The sequence below is a fragment of the Salvelinus sp. IW2-2015 genome, linkage group LG17, assembly GCF_002910315.2.
Source record: "Salvelinus sp. IW2-2015 linkage group LG17, ASM291031v2, whole genome shotgun sequence".
In the NCBI taxonomy this organism is placed as follows: domain Eukaryota; kingdom Metazoa; phylum Chordata; class Actinopteri; order Salmoniformes; family Salmonidae; genus Salvelinus; species Salvelinus sp. IW2-2015.
The window spans coordinates 27,531,195-27,548,002 of NC_036857.1; the positions used below are offsets into that span (position 1 = coordinate 27,531,195).

General features: G+C 42.5%; 1 protein-coding gene across 7 annotated transcripts in view; it reads left to right on the forward strand.

Moving 5' to 3' along the window:
• The first annotated feature begins 1,376 nt into the window (after positions 1–1,376).
• Positions 1,377–16,808, forward strand: part of spryd3 (SPRY domain containing 3) — a 90,993-nt gene continuing 75,561 nt past the window's right edge. For 3 of the 7 annotated variants that reach the window (XM_070448037.1, XM_070448038.1, XM_070448039.1), the window contains exon 1: positions 6,699–6,808. In XM_070448037.1, the coding sequence (XP_070304138.1) occupies positions 6,793–6,808 (16 nt within the window). In that variant the 5' untranslated portion in view covers positions 6,699–6,792. Of the gene's footprint in view, positions 1,493–1,537; positions 1,913–6,588; positions 6,809–16,808 lie in introns of those variants that run through there. The other 4 variants (XM_024006358.2, XM_024006360.2, XM_024006359.2 and 1 more) reach the window with 3 other exon arrangements.

A 16,808-nucleotide genomic window follows, 5' to 3' on the forward strand; every position in this document is an offset into this window, starting at 1 on the left:
AGTTCCATTGCATGTAGTAAAAAAGATGATCTATGTGTTTTTAGAGTTGTGATTACAGTAGGCATAGAATAACAATAGATATGGGGCTATAATGTAGATTACAGTTCATTTGATAAGCCAGCCTTAGCTGGAGGATCATAGAGCAGAGATTTAGATTGACCCATTAGAATTAGAATGACTCTAATGAATCAATAGAATTACAATGGCTAATTCTATTTCTAAGTGTTAGAGCCCCATAGGTTAGAAATCCACTCTTATCTAGGCCATCTATCTCATAGTGTTGGGTGCTATAGTTTGTCTGAGGTCACTACCCTGAAGGAGGTTCCTGTAAGGACAATAAACTGTTGTCATGAGGCAACATCAACACAACGATATCAAAAGACAAATTAGCATTTCAGAGAGCATTAAACAGGAATTAAAAAGATGTTGATCTAACAACATTGAAATTGTAATGGCAAAGCACCACTAAAATAAGGGCACATATATAGATGATTGGCTCTTGACCAACCTGCTGGACCACCTGCTGTATCTTTGGGCAAAATTCTATCTAGAACACAGCGGCAGGTCACTACTTCCCAAAGCTCCGGAACCCATAGATATTCTGAAACACACAAACTAGACTATATCGCAATAGTTCCAGAACCCCACTTGGTGAAAACCTTCTTGGTTTTCAGCCGCCTGGTGTTATTATTAGGAATGATTAATCTTGGCACTAAGAACAGAAATCACCTGCCGTCTTGTGTTCCCATCAATGCTAGCTACAGCAGCTACAGCCCTAGCTAGTCTGTTTCCACATGTTCGGTCAGGAGAACGTTCCAAGAGACACGCCAGACCAATGGGGGCTCTTTTTTTCCACACTCCCTGGATTACTCATTTTTCCTCCCACCTTCTACCCCCACCTCTCTCAGGTCTCTATTGAGTCAGATGTAGGCTACTCCTATTATAGGCTACTCCTATTATTTCCTCCTCTCCTCTTCTCACAAAATATAGACTACAATGACTGCTTGCCCTCCATACCTTTTAACCACCTTATGCTACAGTATCTGGGAAACTCCATTTGTGTCCAATGCCTATGGTAGCAAACAGTTTTCCCATAGGGTAAAGCAAGGGCACAAGTTGTCACTAGCTCAGATAGTGACATACTTGACATACTGTGTCCAGGACAATTCATATTGTGGGAAAAACTATTTACAATATCTCATTGGTTCCTTTTATCAGGGAGCACCACTGCCTCTGGAAACACGTCTCTGTACACAGACAGACCTATTCGATATCACAAAATATGATTTTATGATTKTGATATGGAATTGGTTTCACAGCTTGTCAGTCTTTCTCATGGCTAGCTTTGATTGGCTCACTGAAGTTACCGGTGTCTGATGTCAGTTGGAAGCGCCATACATTTACAAAGTTTTTCTACTGTAACGTTTTGGAGTCTTACCAAATGAACACAAGTGCCTTTGAATTAATTATTTAAACACATACTGGACAAATGGTAAGCAATTCACAAGAATAGTGGTATGCTGTGTAGCCACGGCTCTAGCAAGTGAATTCACAAGCTAGTAACGTTATTAGCTAGGGAATCTATTTGTCCGATGTGAGCTAGCTAGCTAGTATGCTACGTAGGTAACGTTAGCTACTGAAGCGTTGCTCAAATTGTTTTGCCAATACCGGTAACGTTAGGTGCCACTAGCTAAATAGCTTAGGTTAAATTGATATACACATCTATGGGGTTAGTGTTCCCACACAGCCATATCTCCATGTTGCGCTTGTTTACGGAAAACATGAGGCGACCACCTATGCTAATTAGCTATCTAGCAGGCTCCAAACACCCGTGTGCAAGTTTGACTTGGGAAGTTTAGTTTCGTTGGATGGAGGCACCCATAGCTGTATGGACCTGTGCAAAACTACTAGAGTAAGTGCCTATTTTATTTAAAGGATTCTTTCTCGCTGATGAAAGATAAGGGCCATATGTTTCGAAAGCCATATCGCAAGGGATGATTATTGACGTTCCTAAAAGTTGAACAAAGCGTCGAGATTGTAGTTCACATGAGCTTGTCGTGGGCGACGCTAATGCCTGAAAACTAGGGAGAAGGCAGAATGCTTGCTAGAGTATTCAATAGCTAAGGGTTTCCCAAACTCGGTGCGAATTATACCATGACATTCTCTATAGAGTGCACGCGCTTAGCATGAACACAGGTCATTATATTTTATTCTGATTGTCAAACAAACCATTTTAAAGAAGTGCATGTTAGTCCACTCCAAAATAATTACAGCATCCAAACTGCATGTAGCCTATACTCGCGCCATTTGATGAATGGAAATAGACATCTGTTACAAAACACAGTGTGCCTAATGTCATTCAGTGATTGCCATTGATTAGGTCTACATTAAATGATGCGTATTGTATGACAAATGTACATTTTTTGTAGCCTGAAAAGTCGGGAGAATGAAATGGGGCTGAAACTGTACCAGGAAAACAGGATGGACACCCTAACACATATGGTCAATTTAGTAGGCTAGTAGTCTACAATGTGTATTACCATGAATTTCTAATAGGCCTACCGTTAGCCAGTGATCTAGTGTTAAAACAAGTGGTGGGTAAACTCTGATTGCTGGTCACAGTAAAAAAAATWAAAAGTAACACTCCCTATAGTTAAATGCATTTATCAGACAAAGGTGTGTCAACATAATTTACTTGAGTTTACCCTCCACCATGCTTAAAAAAAAAATGTATATACAGTGGGGAGAACAAGTATTTGATACACTGCCGATTTTGCAGGTTTTCCTACTTACAAAGCATGTAGAGGTCTGTAATTTTTTATCATAGGTACACTTCAACTGTGAGAGACGGAATCTAAAACAAAAATCCAGAAAATCACATTGTATGATTTTTAAGTAATTAATTTGCATTTTATTGCATGACATAAGTATTTGATACATCAGAAAACCAGAACTTAATATTTGCTACAGAAACCTTTGTTTGCAATTACAGAGATCATACGCTTCCTGTAGTTCTTGACCAGGTTTGCACACACTGCAGCAGGGATTTTGGCCAATCCTCCATACAGACCTTCTCCAGATCCTTCAGGTTTCGGGGCTGTCGCTGGGCAATACGGACTTCAGCTCCCTCCAAAGATTTTCTATTGGGTTCAGGTCTGGAGACTGGCTAGGCCACTCCAGGACCTTGAGATGCTTCTTACGGAGCCACTCCTTAGTTGCCCTGGCTGTGTGTTTCGGGTCTTGTCATGCTGGAAGACCCAGCCACGACCCATCTTCAATGCTCTTACTGAGGGAAGGAGGTTGTTGGCCAAGATCTCGCGATACATGGCCCCATCCATCCTCCCCTCAATATGGTGCAGTCGTCCTGTCCCCTTTGCAGAAAAGCATCCCCAAAGAATGATGTTTCCACCTCCATGCTTCACGGTTGGGATGTGTTCTTGGGGTTGTACTCATCCTTCTTCTTCATCAAACATGGCGAGTGGAGTTTAGACCAAAAAGCTCTATTTTTGTCTCATCAGACCACATGACCTCTCCCATTCCTCCTCTGGATCATCCAGATGGTCATTGGAAAACTTCAGATGGGCCTGGATATGCTTGAGCAGGGGGACCTTGCGTGCGCTGCAGGATTTTAATCCATGGCGGCGTAGTGTGTTACTAATGGTTTTCTTTGAGACTGTGGTTCCAGCTCTCTTCAGGTCATTGACCAGGTCCTGCCGTGTAGTTCTGGGCTGATCCCTCACCTTCCTCATGATCATTGATGCCCCACGAGGTGAGATCTTGCATGGAGCCCCAGACCGAGGGTGATTGACCGTCATCTTGAACTTCTTCCATTTTCTAATAATTGCGCCAACAGTTGTTGCCTTCTCACCAAGCTGCTTGCCTATTGTCCTGTAGCCCATCCCAGCCTTGTGCAGGTCTACCATTTTAGCCCTGATGTCCTTACACAGCTCTCTGGTCTTGGCCATTGTGGAGAGGTTGGAGTCTGTTTGATTGAGTTGGTGGACAGGTGTCTTTTATACAGGTAACGAGTTCAAACAGGTGCAGTTAATACAGGTAATGAGTGGAGAACAGGAGGGCTTCTTAAAGAAAAACTAACAGGTCTGTGAGAGCCGGAATTCTTACTGGTTGGTAGTGATCAAATACTTACGTCATGCAATAAATGCAAATTAATACTTAAAAATCATACAATGTGATTTTCTGGATGTTTGTTTTAGATTCCGTCTCTGACAGTTGAAGTGTACCTATGATAAAAACTACAGACCTCTACATGCTTTGTAAGTAGGAAAACCTGCAAAATCGGCAGTGTATCAAATACTTGTTCTCCCCACTGTATATATTTCACCTTTATTTAACCAGGTAGGCCAGTTGAGAACAAGTTCTCATTTACAACTGCGACCTGGCCAAGATAAAGCAAAGCAGTGCGACAAAAACAACACAGAGTTACACATGGGATAAACAAATGTACAGTCAATAACACAATAGAAAAAGCTGTATACAGTGTGTGCAAATGAAGTAAGGAGGTAAGGCAATAAATAGGCCATTAGTGGCGAAGTAATTACAATTTAGCAATTTACACTGGAGTGATATATGTGCAGATGAGGATGTGCAAGTAGAAATACTGGTGCAAAGGAGCAGAAAAACAAATATGGGGATGAGGTAGATAGTTGGTTGAATGGGCTGTGTACAGCTGCAGCGATCGGTAAGCTGCTCTGACAGCTGACGCTTAAAGTTAGTGAGGGAGATATATATGTCTCCAACTTCAGCTATTTATGCAATTCGTTCCAGTCATTGGCAGCAGAGAACTGGAAGGAAAGGAGGCCAAAGGAGGTGTTGGCTTTGGGGGTGACCAGTGAGCCATATACCTGTGACCATATACCTGAGGGAGCGTGTGCTACGGGTGGGTGTTGCTATGGTGACCAGTGAGCTGAGATAAGGTGGAGCTATACCTAGCAAAGACTTATAGATGACCTGGAGCCAGTGGTTTTGGCGACGAATATGTAGCGAGGACCAGCCAACGAGAGCATACAGGTCGCAGTGGTGGGTAGTATATGYGGCTTTGGTGACAAAACGGATGGCACTGTGATYGACTGCATCTAATTTGCTGAGTAGAGTGTTGGAGGCTAATTTGTAAATGACATCGCCGAAGTGAAGGATCGGTAGGATGGTCAGTTTTACGAAGGTAAGTTTGGCAGCATGAGTGAAGGAGGCTTTGTTGTGAAATAGGAAGCCGATTATAGATTTAACTTTGGATTGGAGATGCTTAATATGAGTCTGGAAGGAGAGTTTACAGTCTAGCCAGAAACCTAGATATTTATAGTTGCCAACATATTCCAAGTCAGAACCATCCAGAGTAGTGATGCGGGCAGCGATCGGTTGAAGAGCATGTATTTCGTTTTACTAGCATTTAAGAGCAGTTGGAGGCGATTGAAGGAGTGATAAATAGAGCTTACACCACTGCCGGTAGTCTACCCTCTCAGCCGTGGCAATTTTACACACAGAACAGGGACCCTACATTCAATATAAAACATGTTGAATCAGAACATGTTTTACACTCTAGTTCATGAGTTGCCCATAATTCATGTTAATGCTTTGTCTTCACAGATCGTGTGACACAAAACACTACCTTTCTTTTATTACATTAATAACATTTATGACAGTGTTATTTGTCATTACTAAGCATTTAACAATTTAATTAGATCATTGAACTTCAACGCTGTACGAATCATGGATCTTGTAGATCTCAGAAAATGCTCTAAGTTTTGCTGTGAAAACAGTTCTCATGGGAACACAAATCCAAAATAAGGTAAGCCTATGCCATTTCAAAATCGAATGCTTCTAACCGAACGTTAAAACCTCTTCTAACCGAAAGAGTCACTATATAGGCCTACTGTCATTAACGTATAGTCTTCTTGTTGTATGGATTGGATGCAAATTGGCATCTAGTTGTCTAGTGATATTTTTCAACCATCAGCTGATCCAGGAAAGAAAACAAATATAATAAAGCTAAATAAATGATCTACTTATTCTTCTGGCAAGCAATGAGCGCTCTAAACAGCTGACTGACAAAAGCAAACAATGATAAATCAACAGATAAATCTAATGCATTGGAATAAAGGCAAAAAAATAATAATCAAGGACGCATGGCAAACAAATGGCAAAAATGAAGATGTACAAATTAAAATCTATACATAAAGCAGCTCAGCTGAGGCCGAAATTCAGCCCTACTAAGCGGACAGCGCCGTCACAGAAATAAATGGTTTAAACCATGACAAGAGAGGTGGGGGTGATCACATTTATTTTCATAATTACCACTGTAATTATGAAATTACAGTGGTAATTGAAATTAATTACCACTGTAAACATATTTACCACTACATTGTAAACAAATAGGGGAATGGTTAAAATAGCATTATTTAGAGACACCCCAAAGTTTGACTTTTGTTGCGTTTAGGGGAGCTAACGTCTCATTCAGGGGATCTGAGCCCCTCCTGGCTACCCTGTAATTTGCACCTTGCTCACCTAGGTTTCTACCAATTAGCTTCCAAGTAGAGAATTTGACTCACCCTGTCACCCCTCCCTCAAATACAGGGGTAACCAACCCGTCTTCTGGAAAGCTACTGAGTGTGCTGGTTTTTACGCTAGCCCTACCCGAACTCACTGGATTTAGCCAATCCTGACCTCAAGTCAAGATGGATGACATCAACCTACACTACAGGTTCCTGAACTGGCGGAGGAGGATCAGAGACGTGCGTGCTGTACGTTTTCAGGAGCGCTACAAAAGAATGCTGAAGAATGGAGACACACTCAGGTGAGCCTGTTATGAGTGGCAAGAGGGTTCCCAGCGGATCCACAAGTTTGAAATGTCATCACAACGAGATTGCAATCAATTCTGGTTGTAAACTGGTTGAAGATTACAACTCTACCCATGCCCATGTATTAGGCTACACATTTACAGTGCCTTCAGAAAGTATTCACACCCCTTGACTGCATTAAGTACTGCAGTGCATCTCCTCCTCATGGACTGCACCAGATGTGCCAGTTCTTGCTGTGAGATGTTACCCCACTCTTCCACCAAGGCACCTGCAAGTTCCCTGACATTTCTGGGGGGAATGGCCCTAGCCCTCACYCGGAACCCAAACCGGCTGCGCGCGTGCGCAGATGCAATGTATTTTTCCCCCCCACACCAAACGCGATCACGACACGCAGGTTAAAATATCAAAACAAACTCTGAACCAATGACATTAATTTGGGGARAGGTCGAAAAGCATTAAACATGTATAGCTAGTTAGCTTGCACTTGCTAGCTAACGTTAATTTGTCCTATTTAGCTAGCTTGCTGTTGCTAGCTAATTTGTCCTGGGATATAAACATTGAGTTGTTATTTTACCTGAAATGCACAAGGACCTCTACTCCGACAATTAATCCACACATAAAACGGCCAACCGAATCGTTTCTAGTCATCTCTCCTCCTTGCAGGCTTTTTCATCGTTTAAATTATATGGTGATCGCATCTAAACTGTCATTGTATTACCTAGACAACTGGCAAAACAGTTCGTCTTTCGATCACCCACTTGGGTATAACCAATGAGGAGATGGCACGTGGGTACCTGCTTCTATAAACCAATGAGGAGATGGGAGAGGCAGGACTTGCAGCGCGATCTGCGTCAGAAATAGGAATGAGTTCTATTTTAGCCCTTGGCGTCGTAGATGCTCGCAAGCAGTGTGGGTGCAATAATTGAATAACATGGATTTCTAAATTTATTTTGCGACGCTCGCGCACGCGACGTGTCCGGTCTGGTCAGCATGTCACCCTCCGATCCAACAGGTCCCAGACATGCTCAATGGGATTGAGATCCGGGCTCTTTGCTGGCCATGGCAGAACACTGACATTCCTGTCTTGCAGGAAATCACACACAGAACAAGCAGTATGGCTGGTGGCATTGTCATGCTGGAGGGTCATGTCAGGATGAGCCTGCAGGAAGGGTACCACATGAGGGAGGAGGATGTCTTCCCTGTAACGCACAGATGTCTCAAGTTTTGAGGGAGCCTGCAATTGGCATGCTGACTGCAGGAATGTCCACTAGAACTGTTGCCAGAGAATTGAATGTTCATTTCTCTACCATAAGCTGCCTCCAAATTTGGCAGTACGTTCAACCGGCCCCACAACTGCAGACCACGAGTCTTATGCATGTTTTTTTTTTTTTTTTTTAACCTTTATTTAACTAGGCAAATTCTTATTTTCAATGACAGCCTAGGAACAGTGGGTTAACTGCCTTGTTCAAGGGCAGAACGGCAGATTTTTACCTTGTCAGCTTGGGGATTCGATCTTGCAACCCTTCGGTTACTAGTCCAACTACTAGGCTACCTGCCGCCACGCATTGAGAGTGGCAGTGGTGTGTGTGTGGGGGGGCAAATAGTCTGGGGAGCCATTTGACTAGATGTTCAGGAGTCTTATGGCTTGGGGGTAGAAGCTGTTTAGAAGCCTCTTGGATCTAGACTTGGCGCTCCGGTATCGCTTCCCATGTGGTAGCAGAGAGAACAGTCTATGACTAGGGTGGCTGGAGTCTTTGTCAATTTTTTCAGGCCTTCCTCTGACACTGCCTGGTATAGAGGTCCTGGATGGCAGGAAGCTTGGCCCTGGTGATTTARTGGGCCGCTCGCACTCCCCGCTGTAGTGCCTTGCGGTCGGAGGCCGAGCAGTTGCCATACCAGGCAGTGATGCAACTAGTCAGGATGCTCTCGATGGTGCAGCTGTAGAACCTTTTGAGGATCTGAGGACCCATGCCAAATCTTTTCAGTCTCCTGAGGGGAATAGGCTTTGTCGTGTCCTATTCACGACTGTCTTAGTGTGTTTCAGGAGCGGGACAAGACACCCTCTTTTTGACTGATGACTGATATAAGGGCATATATGTGAGTCCTATCTGGCTTATATTATGATGATGGTCATAGTGTATTTTCTTAGTCCAAGTGAAGTGACACAGGGTGGTCATAATGCTTCATGACAGTGTCATGAAGMGTATTTTCTTCAAGTTATTTAAAATATGATTAAGGAAAAAAACAAGCAAAAGGAAACTTATTGGCAGGGGGAAAAACTGAATTTTAATGAATGTGGTTGTTGACACTCTTATATAGGTGTCATAACCAGCCACATAAAAGAATGCAATGTACGTCACAACAGGTGTAAATATATGCAGGGTTCGCACAAGGTGGTTAAAATATTTGAATTTGACACTCTGAAATTCAAGTACTGGAATACCTTGAAAATCTGATGTTTTGGCAAGTTGGTATTTAAAAAGTACAGATAAWTGATCAAATATGTTAATATGAAAAAGATTAGAAAAATGTATTGGTCTTGCAAATTAATTTCCAGGCAGACTACCGAATTTTATTTCCTCATGTGTTTCGCGCACTGGTTGCCAGGCAATCCTGCTCATTCCATCCACACTGCCACTCAGCCAGGCAGGTACATAACTGACTGATTAGGCGCTGCCAAACATCACATCGATAGGTAAAATGCCGGGCAAATGTAGATTCAAGCCTGCCTGGTAGGATATTGATGTTTATGAATGGTTTTGCCAGACCCATCCAGGGATGTAGAGGGTAACCGCTGTTCATGTACCTATTTGTGAAATAGCGTTTACTCACCTTTTTTTATTGAGTTAATTATCGTTTACCCGCATATTATTGCGTTCCCAGCGTTGATCAATACTCAAAGGCTTCTTGATATGAGTTCTAATTGCGCTTACATTTGCGAACAAGTGGAATCATGAATGATTCATGTGTGCTCGTTATGTCCTCCTGCTCCCCCACCTTTGCCTTGTTAGCGGCACATTCACTCTCCACTCTGTCCAACGGGAAACTCAGCCCAGACCTACAGTGGCAGAGACGCCGCTCACAGTGGGATTTTTTTTAAACACCCCTTGACTCCTGCCACCAAACAAAAAAAAACTGGCTTTCGAAGACTTAGTGTACAACTGGTAAATAGTCACTGATATTTCAGTCAGATGTCTAGTTAACTAGCTAGGTAGCTCAAGGGCTCTGGCTGATAGCCAGGTAGCTAGCTATAACTATCTGGTTAGACGGATTAAGTTAGAAGCTAACGTTGAACGGAGCCTGATCTCAACAGGAGCAGTCGACAGAAATMAAGCTAGCTATAATCAAAACATGGACTACTGTAAGTTCTCATAACAAAATACTTTTTCCTTTACAGTGAGTAGTGAGACAGAGTGGTGAGTGAAGGCCAAATCAAATGAACCGCGAATGAGCATTGCTTTGGAGAGACAGAGAAATTTACTTGCTTTCTAGTTTGAAGAACATGACACTTTTGATGACGTTGACGCTCGCGGCACGTCTGTTTTCTGTACTTTACTACCGTGCATTCTAATTCCAGCGTGTACACGCTTGTTCGCGTTCCGTTTGGCCTTCAGGCTTCAATAAAGGAGATACACAGAGAGTGGAAACATTGAAGCAAGCAGGGAGAGAGGTTAGTAGTACAGTTGTTCCCGAACTTGGGGTCTGGAACCCATGTGGGGTCCCCTAAAATGTAAATGAGAGAATCTTTAATTGTATCAAACACATTAATAACTTGTTTCTCTTCAAATTGTTATAGAATACAGCAAATATTAGTGCTGGAAAAAGTACTTAAGTCCTTGAATTTGACTTGCCACTGTCTGTACGATCCATGTATATGGGTCATAGTGTTATTACCATATTATGACAGGTTATGTATGACAAGTTATGTCAGCTGTTATGACATGGTTATGACCGTACTGGGTGTCAAGTATAGTGTTACCGTAGTTTCAGTGTCCCTTCTGTTCATATTAATTAATGTCATGAGGTCTGTTATGATACACAGTGATTGAAATCATTGAAAACATTTTAGGGGATACTCGGTACACCACTAACTAATTTCTAGCACATGATCTGAACATTTGACTCACCCGCCCCAAAAACAATGAACGTCCTACTGACCGAAGCATAGTAATATTGATGTAGTCATGCTCTGGTATTTGAACAAAACAAGATGACAGCAACAGAGTTGGCAAGAGCACAAACTGAGCTGGGACCACCTGGCCCATAATGCAGTTCATCAAAGTGTTAGGCTAATGCATCATTATACTGTCTCGGCAAAAAACGGGTTCCTCCCCAAGCTGTGCGACATAGTCTGGGGATGAGGTTGGGCCTACCATGTATGTCGTTGATGGAAACTGTCTCATGACGAGGTAGATGGCCAAGTTGTCTATTCATGTGCTCAATCCTTATGCTTTGCTATTTTTTTTTTACAAAACACTGAAAAGGTACAGTTCTGTAAATCAATATGCCAACTCAGTAAAAACAGGGTTGTCCTATGAAAAGATGGTACAGATAGGCTATATGGGGCAATTCTGACTCGAGTTCAGCGTGCGTAAATGAAATGTGATTCCCTTTCTATGCACTTTTCTCTACTCGTATTCTGACCTTGAACTTAAGCATGAGAATAGCATGCTATTCACCTGCTATTCGTTTGGGGGTGAAGATAAATGAAGGTGTGGCGGTGGTGTGTCTACAGATACACCGTGTTCAGACCTTGACTTAATTCCCTCATAATTCCACCACCTTCATGCGAGAGGAAACCATAAGGTCCTAGCGAACGTACCGGTTCCAAGTGGAAAAAGCAGCCCCTTTATTTTTTTCCAACTGTTCATCTCGGTAAGGGGGTGGGGTCTAGAACATCCGATCAGCCAATCAGGGCTGTGTATCTAAATCTCTTCAAATTAGTTTCCTACAGCCAATACGATCAGACTGAGCATTTCAAGGGCCAAAGGAGGCTCAGGGAAATAAATGATAAAACATATATTTTGGAGTTATTTTCATTAGTCCTTTACGCTCGTATACGTATACGGGTTGAAAATTGCAGATTTGGGCACTGATAAACAAGATGACAAATATGGGATTTCATGGCGCCTAGAGACTGCCTTGGTAGTCTATTCCTGCAAAATTATCCATAATTATTAGTTTTAAGAGTTTTTTTTTTAATGTACATTGTTTTTATCAACCTTTTAGTTTTATTTGATAGCTTATCAAGTATAGAACACAGGAATCAAGTAAAACAGTTWTTTTTTATCATCAATGTTATATTAGTTAACATATTTAGCTACTTCTCCAACCTTTTCAATCAACTAGCAAATAGTTTAGATTCAAATACCAGCCTAGCTAGATCTTCCTAGATCCTCAACTACCATCTACTGGACCAAAATATTCAGAAATGGCAGCAACCTTCATTCACTACACACAGAAGGATTCCTCCTGAAGTTTTGCACAGATTAAAACATCCCTGTGTAAGGAGTTTAAGAACAGCCTCTTTCAATACAGGCTCTTATGGGAAAACATGCAGACGACTAGGTGGTAGGAGACTAATTAACAAACTAAAGTATATTGTGCACATTCATATTGAGAGCAATACAGCACCGGAGTTGGATGGTAATGGACAGCCATTTCTGCAGGCTGACCCTCAGGCAAARGACGTCACCCACTCCAAGTCTATACAGTCCATACAGAGCGCAGTTGATCAACCAACATGTAATGAAACTGTTTCCAGTGTTTTGCACTCTACTATGTCTAGTCTTTAACAAACAATTCTCCTCTTTTGTATGAGTTCATCTTAGACAATGAATTTTACATGACCTGCTTCACTGACGCAAGAGGAGGACTTTTACCAACTAAATGAGGCAGCTCTGCCTGGATATAAATACATTGAAAAGGCACACAAGGCCTCCATCAGACGTAATGGAGGCCTTGCTGTTTTATACAGAGACTGCTTTATTTTAAACCTATTGACTGTTGCTGATTTTCAGTCTTTTGGGTGCCTTGCTTTTTAAATTTAAACAACCAAATCCTCTCCCTGTTATCCTTGTTAACCCCCCCCAAGACAAGCACCTCTTTTATGCCTAAGTTTTCTGAAATATTAACCTCTGTATGAACCACCTTCTCCAGTGTGATTTTGGGTGACTTTAACATCCATATTGACTCACCAAAGGGATGTATTGCTGCTGATTTCCTCAACTTGCTGGACTGTCTAAACCTTTTGCAACATATTAATGTTACCAATCACAACCGTGGACACACATTAGATGTCATTATTCCTGGAGATGTCCCTGCCTCTGACCTGGATGTCCTCGAACTTGGCGTATCTGACCACAAGGCTGTGACATTATCTCTGATGGCACCCACTCCGCAACACCGCCCAAATAGGACCATTAAATTCACGAAACAACGAATCCCTCTTCCTGGAACACATCCAGCCCAACTTTGAGTCTGACTGCAGTGAGCTGGCCCTCAGCGACATGGTCAACCTGTATAACAAAACTCTGAGTACTACCCTGAACATCCTTGCTCCTGAAAAAAACGCAAAGTAACCGTCCAACGCTCTTCACCCTGGTTCACTGATGAACTGTGCGGAATAAATAGTCATGGCCGTAAGCTTGAGAAGCGCTGGTGGAAGGATGGCCTCACTGTCCATCTACTGGCCTACAAAGACCACCAAACAAGCTACTCTGCTGCCCTAAAAGCAGCAGGATCACACTTCTACTGCTGCCTTCTACCATGATTGACACAAACAAAACTAACCCCAGAACCCTGTTCTCAACCATCAACCGCCTTCTTAACCCTGCAAACTCATGCCCTCCTGCAGGCTCATCTGAGCAGTGCAAGCGCTTCTCAGAGTAGGGTTGACAACATTAGAACAAACATCATGGCTTCCAAGACGACCTGCACCCCACCTCCTGAGCCCCCAACGCAGTCTGCCCCTCCCCTCAGCAACATAAACTGCTGTGCAGTCAATCATCATTAAAGTGAAGGTCACCACTTGCTCCCTTGACCCTATCCCTACATCCCTACTCAACCTGCTCATCTAGCCTGCTTCAGTTTGATACCACCCTCATCAACAAGTCCCTGCTGACTGGGGAGATACCATCACTCTTAAAAAACGCTGCAGTCACCCCCTTATTGAAGAAACTCAACCTTGACCATGACATTCTATCCAACTACAGGCTATCGCCTGTATAAATACCACTATTGCCAACCTCCCCGGCTTATCGCCAACCTCCCCTTCATATCAAAAGACTGGAAAAATAAGTCGCAAACCAGCTTCAATCCCGTCTGTCTTCCAATCCGCTGTACAAAGTTTTCCAGTCTCTCTTCTGGCCCTTGCACCGAAACAGCTCTGGTGCAAGTTACCAATTACCTACTGATGGCTGCAGATTCTGGATTAGCTAGCCTCCTCCTCCTCTTAGAACTGCTCTGAATTGGTTATCCTCCTACCGCTCCAATGGGAAGCAATACATCACGATTGGAGAGTCCAGATCTGAGAAGTCTTCAGTCACATGTGGTGTCCCACAGTGGTCCGTTTTGGGGCCTATTCTGTTCCTTATCTACATGTTCCCTCTCGGCCAAACATCAACGTCCACTGCTACCCTGATGACACCCAAGTATATATTAACACCAAACCGGACACCATCTCAGCCCTAGCAAAATGTAGCAGCTGCATAGATGACATCAGGGCATGGATATAGAGAACTTCCTCCAGCTGAACAGCAGAAAGCCTGAATCTATGCTTATTGGGACACCCAAGCAGGTCCCCAGTGCTGCCCTACAATTGACGGCCAAGACATCCATCTGTCCTTTGTCATCTCTCCAACCTGGGAGTCAAGATTGATTCTTCTCTGTCTTTGATGCCCATATAAAACATCTGCAAAACATAATTTTTCCGTCTGAGAAACATCGCCCAGCTCAAACAATTGCTCTCCCAGCCAGATGCAGAGAAACTTGTTCACGTCTTCAACTTCTCCTGGCTTGATTACGGCAAAACGCTCTGTTTGGTGGGCCTTCCAGCCAAATCACTTCAGAGGCTACAACTCTGCCAGAGTACTGATCAGGACCAAGAAGTCAGCCCACATCTCCCCGTCCTTGCTGAACTCCACTGGCTACCGGTCAACTATAGGGTTGACTTTAATCTTCCTAGTGTTTTTAACCTCAAATGGATTGGGTCCCACCTACATCAGTTACCACATTTCTATCAATGATAGAAAGTAGGGAGTTTCTCGAGCAACTCCCTACTTCTTCAATTCCCCAAGACATATCTCCGTACTATGGGGGACCGAGCCTTCTGCTCCCTTGCCCCTCGCCTATGGAATGTTCTCCCTGATCATCTGAGAGCCGCTCCATCAATCAGAACTTTTAACGGCCCTTAAAACACATTTCTACAGACTCTTTCCTATAGTCCTAATCTGGAAAGTCCCTTTAGGATGTATTGCTATTTCCTGCCTTGATTCTAAATGTATGATGTTTTATATTGTATATAAATTTGTATTGTTTACTATGTTGAGCTTTGAGAACACTACTGAATATATTATTATAAATGCCTAAATTGGAACGCAGTGCAGTAACATGCTATACATGATGTAGAGCTCTGGCTCTGTGCTTCACAGCGCTGTATGGGCTTTGACTGGAAGCTGTTCTGAATTTGAGCACCTCGCGCGACAGTAAGTTGCCCCCATCACTCCTGCTAATTGGGCAACTTTTGCAAATGTTTTGTTGTCTGAGTGAGGGAAATGCTGTGTAAGAGGACTATTTTTTTTGAAAGATGAGATGTTGAGGATTATAATAAATACCACTTTGATGTCGTACAAGCAAGCCATACACCCGTGAGTCCAAATGGGAACTTCACATTTCCATATCATAGACAAGATMGCGCCGATAGACATGGTCACCTGGTTCCTAGCTCCTAGCTCCGAAGAAACTTTGGAGTATTTTTGAATTTTTTTATTACTGCACAGTTGGAGCTAGGAAGACAAGCATTTCGCTGCACCTGCAATAACATCTGCTAAATATGTGTATGCGACCAATACATTTTTTGTTGATTTCATAAATCAACTGTCATATACAGTGTCAATGTTTATGATCACTTTGTTTGATGTACTGCATGGGGGTTTTAAAGACTCGTGATTGTTGTTTAATTGAATGTGTTTAAGCTTTATGAAACTCTTTGCATGTAGGCCTATCTGGTAGTCTTTAATTAAAATATGGTGCTTCTATAACAGGGATGGGCAACTGGCGCCCCCCCCCCCCCCCCAAAAAAAATATATATTTGTACTTTTTTTGAAACTCCGTCGTGTTCTCAACTTACTTTTGAGTTAGAGTAGTAGAATACACAAGGTGACATTTTGAAATGTGTTTTTTCTGTTTTAGTGTCAGTCACTGAAAGTCACTCAATTAGCCCATGTCAGCTATTTATTTTTTTTAGATTGGGGAGTCGAGCCAGCTATCTAACCAGGGGTATTCAACCTATTCTTGCTCAGGGACCCCCGCCCAGAGAATCCGGTGACCCTGGGACCCCCATGTTAGCAAAACATGTTTTTGTCCACATGTCTTATCCACTGAATTATAATGGCAAGGACAAGTAATCAACATTTTTAAATTAATTGATTTGGTAGATTGATTTTCATTATTTTGACCTCCCCACATTATAATTGGATGAAGTATAAACTCTAAAAGCCTATTAACTAGAAAGTTAACTCCAAACTAGGGCCCTGACAATAATAGAATTTGGGGTAACGATTAATTGGCATTCAAATGGGCACAGTTATTGTCATAATTGTCATTTTTTTGTTAATGTTTTGTGCTTGTAATGCCACTTTGAAAGACATACAGTGCCTTCGGAAAGTATTCATACCCCTTGACCTTTTCCACATTTTGTTACGTTACAGCCTTATTCTAAAATTGATTAAATCATTTTTTCCCCCTCATCCATCTACACACAATACCCCATAATGA